At 43.6% G+C, this 8,419-nt stretch overlaps 1 protein-coding gene across 1 annotated transcript in view; it reads left to right on the top strand.

Annotated features, from left to right (window-relative positions):
• LGI2 (leucine-rich repeat LGI family, member 2) overlaps positions 1-8,419 on the top strand; it is a 63,350-nt gene that overhangs the window by 42,477 nt on the left and 12,454 nt on the right. The window contains exon 7 of the mRNA XM_006866315.1: positions 1,672-1,836. Coding sequence (XP_006866377.1) covers positions 1,672-1,836 — 165 coding nt within the window. The remainder of the gene's footprint in view (positions 1-1,671; positions 1,837-8,419) is intronic.

The raw sequence follows: 8,419 nt of genomic DNA, 5'->3' as shown, positions 1-8,419 counted from the left end.
TTCTGAGGCTGTAAATCTTTACGGGAGCAGAAAGCCTCATCTTTCTCTCACAGAACTGCTGGTAGTTTTGAACTGCTGACCTTGTGGTTGGCAGTCCGACTTGTAACCACTATGCTACCAGAGCTCCTTCCTGAAAAGTCTAGTGGAGAACAATTCTATTCTGCAACACATGGGGTCACCATGAGCTGGAATCAATTTGACAGCAAATGGCTGTTTGGGTTGTGTTTGGGTGCAGACCGTTCAAGTGCTTGACTTCTAACCAAAAGGTTGGAGATTCAAGTCCATGCAGACATACCTCAGAACAAAGACCTGCTGATCTATACTTCTAAAATATCAGCGATTAAAAGCCCTATGGAGCACAATTCCATGGGGTTTCCGTAGGATTATGAATCTTAGCAACTGGGAAACCAAGCTTTAGTATAGTGAGTCTAGTGAAGGTTAGAATTCACAGGGTCCCTATAGGTCAGAGGTGACTTCCTGGTAAACCAAGATTTAGTACAGTGAGTCTGACAAAGCTGAGGGGAGCAATACAGAGCGATGAGGCCCCATTTCTCAGTATCAGTAGGACAGGTGCTAATTGGGAAGGGGCTGCACACTGTCATGATACCCCTGCAGAGCCATGTGTTTCATGTGCCAGAAGCCTGAGCTTCAGACACTGCAGAATGAGACGCAGCCGTTAGTCACCGCTGCAGCCAGCTCACAACCTGGCACACGGACTCCCCACATTGCCGGCATGGGGATTTGGTTTTGTTTCCAAACATACAATGTGCACTTTGGGGCATTAATTTTAATTCTGAACCAACAGTGACAATGTTTCCCAACAGTGGGCGAGAAATCACAGGTGGGAAGAGGATCCCAATGCCAGGGAAGTTTGAGAAGGACCACCTCAAACACCACTATGACTTTGTCTTTACAACAGGAGCTGTGTTGAGGCCTAGAAATACAGGGTGGGGGTAGTGGTGGTTCAGTGGTAGAATTGTCCCGGTCCATACGGTAGACCCGGGCTCCATTCTGGCCTTTGTACCCCATGCGCACCTCACCACCCGTCTGTCAGTTGCTATGATGCTGAGTAGGAGTCAGCAGTGATTTCAGATGGACACATGAGGAAGAAAGGCCTGGGGATCTACTTCTAAAAATCAGCCAATGAAAAACCCTATGGATCCCACAGCCACTCATAGGGATGATGCAAGACCATGTATCATTTCGATCCCATTGTGTATGGGGTCACTGTGGGCTAGGGGCTGAGTCAATGGCAGCTCACAGCACTAAACATACAGCATTTGCCAAGCTAATGTGTCAAGAAGGTACCCCTTCTTGACAGGGCAATTTTGATGACAGTTTCAAGAATGCTATTGTATAGTAGTATCCTTCCTGTCTTGTCACTTGGAAAATCAGGTCTCATCAACTTTCTTTAAACCATGGAGGTCTTTCAGCCTAACTTGTGAAGCCATTTATCTGTAGGACGCCGCATTCAAAATGGTGCCTTCACTCTGATAACGCTGTGTAAGCCAGAACCTTTCCGGAATCTTCCTCTGCCCCATTCTCCCCGACCCCAGTCCTTTGTAGAACTGATGATTAAAAGGACAGAAGGTTAATATTATGGTTGCTTGATACCATGAGGGATTTCATGGATACTTTTGTGTTTTTTTTTCCTGAAACACCTATTTCTAGATTTTGTGGTCCATCAGACTTTGCCCTACCAATCGGTTTCAGTGGACACATTCAACTCTAAGAACGATGTATACGTGACCATTGCTCAGCCTAGCATGGAGAACTGCATGGTGCTGGAATGGGACCACATTGAAATGAATTTCCGGAGCTATGATAATATTACAGGTATGTGTGGCTTTGGTCTGATATATTGACCTGACTTCAGGATTTTCTGAAACCTGCGGGAGCCGAAACATTCTCTGCCATGCTGATTTGGAGCTGGGCTGTTTGAGTGTAGCCCACCTCATCTCTTTGCTTTTGATTATTGGTGAGAACCAGAAACTCAGGTGGGGATCCTGTTTATTTTTCATGACCCTCTTGAGAAGGAAGACGCTGATGGGTTGCACCTGGTTGGAAACGCATCGTGGTAGATGGTGGTGAGAAGTCAGAGAAGATGCTTGGCCGTGGGTCCAGCAGCCTGAGATGGTACCAGTGTTTCAGTAGCTAAATGATGCCTTTGCTTGTTGTTAAACTGATTGCTAACTAATATGCTCACACGTGTGTGTGCGTGTGTGTGAGATATGTGTGCTTACCAGGAGGCTTCAAAATGTTTTTGGAAAAATGGGCTGAGAAGAGGATGGGATTTTTCCACAAGCTTTTTGAAAGCCCTCTCATATACATTTAGCATATATTTGTATAGTGTCCACACACCAGATAAACTAATTGTTGTCAGCCTAACTCCCACTCTTGGCAGCCCCATGTGTGTCAGAGCAGACTGTGTTCCCTAAGGTTTTCAGTGGCTGATTTTTCAGAAGCAGATTGCCTGGATTTTCTTCCCTTTCTCCTTTGGGTAGACTCGAGCCAGGGCTTCAAACTGCTTAAAAACAGTCCCGTCATGGCTGATGGAAGAGGGCAGCATACGTGTTGCATAGCAACCGAATTTCTGGTGCCTCAGATTTTGGCCCAAGTAGGAAACAAGTCAGGGGTGCCCCTCGTAAAGATGGCGGCCACTTAGTGTTAGAATGTGGTTGACCCCAGAGAGTAGCTTAGGGATCTTTATTCCTGCCCTCCCTCTCGGCCCCAGTCTGATGTAACAAGCCCCATCAGATCTGTTTCTAACTTCTGATTATTTTCTGTTTGCCAGATTTCCCTAACATACCTATCTAGCACACCTTTTAAAACATACGGTGAAGTTAGTTTGATACAGCTAGTTGTTTCCTTGTTCTGCTTGGGTCACTTGTCCACCATCCAGTCCACATAAGCAAAGCACTATGATAACGTACTTCTTTTAGAAAGGATTTCCAGGAAGCTAATCTCGTGCAGCCCTCTAGAAGGTTATGTGGTGATGGAGGTGTAGAGTCCTTTGGTGACTAATATGGCAGCTGCTGCTGCCAATATAAACAGTTGATAAGTGGGCAGTGCATCTGTGGAAAGGAATTTTCAATTTTATTTAATCTTAATAAACTTAAACAGCTCTTGTGGCTAGTTCGGCTGTGCTGCATGGCACCGATTAAGAACAGTTCCATCATCATAGGACATTCCAGTGGACAGTGCAGCTGTAACCTGTTCCTGATGCCCCCTTGCCAGGTTCGGGTGACCACTGTTTTCATTTATTGTTATTGTAAAGTGCCGTCAGGTCGGTTCCGACTCATAGCGACTCTGTATAGAGTTTCCAAGGAGCGCTGGTGAGCTTGAACTGCCAACCTTGTGGTTTGCAGTTCAGTGCTGATCCTACCGTGCTACAAATAGGGCATTCCCAATATCTTTTTTTTTTCTCCCTTCCTTATTTTTTTGGTGGTAGTGTATATGTAATAAATAATTTGCTATGTCAATATTCTTCATGTGCATGACCTAGTCTATGGTCGAGGGCCTTAGTCTCAGGTTCCTCCAGACTCTTTCTGACCAGTAAACCCAGTCTTTTTTGTTGTTGTTGTTAAATAATTTTGACCGTTGCACATTTTCTCCGGGACCCTCTCATGGAATTCCACAGTGCAGTTGGTAGTGATAGCTGGGCACCATCTAACCCTTCTGGTCTCAGAGTTGTAGAGACTGATATTCACATGTTCCATTAGTCCATTGGGCTAATTGATTCCAAGTGTCTTCAATTCTTATCACTCTTCTTTCTTCCACACCTGGAGAGACCAATATCTGTGTCTTAGATGTTCCAAGATCCCAGATGCTAGTCACCCAAGCAGGATGTAGAACACTGTCTTTGGGAACCATGTTAATGCCAATTGACCATGGTATTCCCTGAGACTATGGTCCCGAGCCCTTCCAGGAACTTCTTGAAGCTCCCTTGTATACTAGTAGAATTTTTGGGATCCCAATGTCTTGTTGTTGTTGTTAAGTGCTCTTGGGTCCGTTCTGACTCATAGTGACCGGGTATATGGTTTCTGAGGAGCAGCTGGTGGGTTTGAACTGCTAACATTGTGGTTCGCAGTCCAGTACTGATCTGTAGTCTCCCAGTGTCTTAGCGCTACTAAAAACAAGCTGTCTACTTTCTTTATCAAACAGTGGATAAAATAAGAATAGCTTTTTCAAAGACTTCTCATACATGAACATGGAATTTGATAATAAGACTTACTTTATAAACAGTGCCTTGAAGGTCTAATTATCTCCCCAGGAGAGGATTTCCTTCAGAGGCTCCAGATTTGGAGGGAGAGCAGCATTTTGCTGTTGCTGCATGCAACACATCATGGTAGACTTTCCAGACTAGGAGGCCCTGGGAATCTCTCAGGCACAAAGTGGCTTCACAGCAGGACTGGAGGCCTGGAGAGTGTTGTTTCCCTCTCGGGGAGAAGAGTTGCTAATGAGCATGTCTCCCTGCTCTGAGGTCTGGAGACACCCATCCGGATGCACCATAGATGCCATTTCAAATGAGCAGCACTAGCTGTCATACCATCTGGTCTCCCAGTGCTGAGCCTGCATTTCTGGGAACAGCCGCTAGCTCCAAATGCAGATTCAGCACAGAACCTTGCTGGTGACCCTAATGGGGGAAGTCAGGGTCTTAAACCCAGAGCCTCTTATGAAGAGGGTGGTGGTGAGAGAGGGACTCTGTCTCTGTATTCTGCTGTGTCCCTTTATTTTCTGACTTGCAAGATAGTTGTTAAGTGCTCCCACATTGGTTCAGAACTTGCAAGATACATGAGGGTAAATGAGCCAGCTTCTTGACCTTCTCTCCTCAGTCCCTATGGGAGGGGATGGAGCCCTGGGCACTCACCGACACCCCTTGAGGCGTTGCTGTGGGCTGCTTGCCCACGAAGAAGCCCTCTTGTCCAGGGAGAAGAAGTGTATGCTCATGGGCTGTAAAGACTCAGGTTATGAAGACTGGTGCGCATGCGTGGACTCCTAGCTCTGCCTCGGACTAGAAGTATCGCATCTCCTGAAGCTCAGTTTCAACCTGCTGAAGTTGAGCTCATTCTAACTCATGGTGATCGCAAGTTAACAGCATGGAACTGTTCTCCTTGAGGGTTTCTTAGATGTAATCTGTAAGAGGGCAGATCACCAGAACTTTTTTTTTTTTTTAATTTGATACCCTTTATTTTTCTTTAATTGTGAATTGAATGAAGGTTTACAAACAAGATCATCAGTTTTACATTCAACGTATGCTTTCTTTCATCTCAGTAATTGTAATCCATGCAACAAGAGTTGTCCCACTTCTTCCTGTGGTGGTGGTGGTGGTTGTGTGCCGCCAAGTCAGTTCTGACTCATAGCGACCCTGTACAGGGTTTCCGAGGCTGTGAATCTTATGGGAACAGAAAGCCTCCTCTTTCTCCCACAGAACAGCTGGTAGTTTCGAACTGCTGACTTTGAGGTTAGCAGCCCGACTCTTAGCCACTACGCCACCAGGTGGTGGTGGTTCTTAAATGCTGTTGAGTGAGGTCTGACTCATAGTGACCCTGTATAGGGTTTCCAAGGAGCATCTGGTGGGTTTGAACTGTTGACCTTGTGGTTCGAAGTCCAGTACTAACCCTACAGCACTACACCAGGAGTCCCTGTGATTACCTGATGTACAAATAGCCTCTTTCAAATTCTTATATATTTATCTCCCACTCTTCCTTCCATACCCGTTCTGCCCGTGTCTCTGTGTGCATATCTACACACATAACACTGTTGTTCCAACTTTGTGTTTATATCACTATTTACCACTATCCCTTTAGCCCTTGTATGCCTCCCTGTGTTTTCGCCTATCTTCATCATTCTTCTGCCAACCTCCCTCTTGTATATTTTCCTCCCTGAGTTCTGGTGTGGTGCTGTAGATTAGTGCACTAGACTTAAAGTCGGTTTGAACCGCAAGGTTGATGGTTCAAGCTCACCAGCCACTTCTCGGAAACCCTATCTATACAGGGTCGCTATGAGTTAGAACCGACTTGATGGCCCTTAACAACGACAACAACCCTCTGATCAGTGAATTATTCTCTCCCACCCCCAGTAACCATCAAAGAATGTTTGAAATCCTTTCCTTGAGTTTTTGCAATAGTGGTTTCATACAATATTTGGCCTTTTGTGATTGACTAATTTCACTCATTATAATATCCTCTAGTTTCATCCATGTTACAAGGTGTTTCACAGGTTCATCATTATTCTCTAACATCACATACATAGTATTCTATTGTGTGTATGTACTGAAGTTTGCTTATCCATTCTTCCACTGATGGGCATTTAGGCTGTCTCCATCTTTTTGCCTTGTGAATAGTGCTGTGATGACCATTAGTATGCATATACCTACTGATGTCCTGGCTCTTATTTCTTGTGGATATATACCAAGTAGAGGGATGGTTGGGTCACACGGCCTTTCTATTTCCAACGTTCTGAGGAAGCACCGTACCCTTTCCCACAGTGGTTGAACCATTTACAGTCCCACCAGCAACATAGGAGGGCCCCAGTCTCTCCACGCCCTCACCAGCATTTGTTGTTTTCTGTTTGTTTGAACTTTGCTGTTAATGCTGGCTTGAGATGATATTTCATTGTTGTTTTGATTTGCATTTTACTAATGACCAGGCCTTTTTCCCATGGCACCTCTGGGCTGGTTGGAACCACTAACTTAATCAACTGTACTACCTAGGCTCCTTAAGTTTGTTGTTATTATCGTTAGATGCCATCGAGTTCGCTCCAACTCGCAGTGACCTGATGTACAACTGAATGAACCACTGCCCAGCACTGCACCATATTCACAATTGTTAGGGTTGAGCCCATTGTTGCAGCCTGGATTTCATTGACTCTTTACCAAGCATGATACCCTTTTCCAGGAACGGGTTCCTCCTGATAACATTTCCAAAGTATGAGAGACAAAGTCTTACCAGAGTCTCTTCTAATGGGCATTCTGGCTGTACTGTTTCCAAGACAGTTTTGTTTATTTTCATGGCAGCCCATGGCTTATTCAATATTCTTCACCAAGATCAGAATTCTTGGGGAAGAATATTGAATATATCATAGGTTGCCACAAAAATAAACAAAATATTGAATATACCATAGGCTGCACCAATTCTTTTCTGCTCTTCATTGTTCATTGTCCAGTTTTCATATTCATATGAGGTGATTGGAAATACTATAGCTTGGATCATGTGTACCATAGTTATCAAGGTGACATCTTTGCTCTTTAACACTTTAAAGAGGGCTTTTGCTGCAGATTTGCCTAATGTAATATGTCTTTTGATATTTTTTGGCTGCTAATTCCATGAACATTAATTGTGTATCCATGTAAAATGAAATCCTTGTCAACTTCAATCTTTTCTCCATTCATCATGATGTTATTTATTGGTCCAATTTTGAGGATTTTCATTTTCTTTACACTGAATTGTAATCCATACTGAAAGCTGTAGTTTTTGATCTTCATCAGTAAATAATTCAAGTCCTCTTTGCTTCCAGCAAGCAAGGTTGTGTCATCTGCACAACCTTAATGAGTCTTCCTCCAATTCTGATGCTGAGTTCTTCTTCATATAATCCAGTTTCTCAGATTATTTGCCCAGCACACAGATTAAATAAATATGGTGAAAGGATACAACCCTGGTGTACACCGTTTCTGATTTTAAACAATTCAGTATTCCCTTGTTCTGTTTGAACAACTGCCTCTTGTTCTAGACTCCTCATTCTTTGCAATATTGTCCATAGTTTGATTTGATCAATACAGTTGAGTGCCTTTACACAGTCAATAAAACACACTAAATATCTTTCTGGTATTCTCTGCTTTTAGTCAAGATTAATCTGACATTATTGTTCGCTCATTCCCTCAATCCCTTATTCCACATTCTCTTCTGAATCTGGTTTGAATTTCTGGCAGCTCCCTGTGGGTGTTCTGCTGTACCCATTTTGATTTATCTTCTGTAGAATATTATTTGCATATGGTATTAATATTTTCAATAATTTGCACACTCTGTAAGGTCACCTTTCTTTGAAATGGGCACACATATGGATCTCTTCCAGTCTATTGGCCAAATAGCTATCTTCCAAATTTCTTGGCATAGACTAGTGAGTGTTTCCAGTGCTGCGTTAGTTTGTTGAAACATTTCAATTTGTATCCCATCAGTTCCTGGAGCCTTGTTTTTTCCCTAATGCCTTCAATGCAGTGTAGACTTCTTCCTTCAGTACCATTGGTTCTTGATCATGTACCACCTCCTGAAATGGTTGAACTTTGACCGGTTCTCTTTGGTACAGTGACTCTAAGTATGCCTTCCAATTTCTTTTGATGCTTCCTGCATTGTTCAAGATTTTTTACCCATAGAATTCTTCAGTATTACAAGTCGAGGCTTGCATTTTTCATTTCTTTCAA

This window comes from Chrysochloris asiatica, unplaced genomic scaffold (genome assembly GCF_000296735.1).
Source record: "Chrysochloris asiatica unplaced genomic scaffold, ChrAsi1.0 scaffold00089, whole genome shotgun sequence".
NCBI lineage: Eukaryota > Metazoa > Chordata > Mammalia > Afrosoricida > Chrysochloridae > Chrysochloris > Chrysochloris asiatica.
The sequence above is the reverse complement of the archived record's forward strand: the minus strand, read 5'-3'. Positions and strand labels throughout refer to the sequence as shown.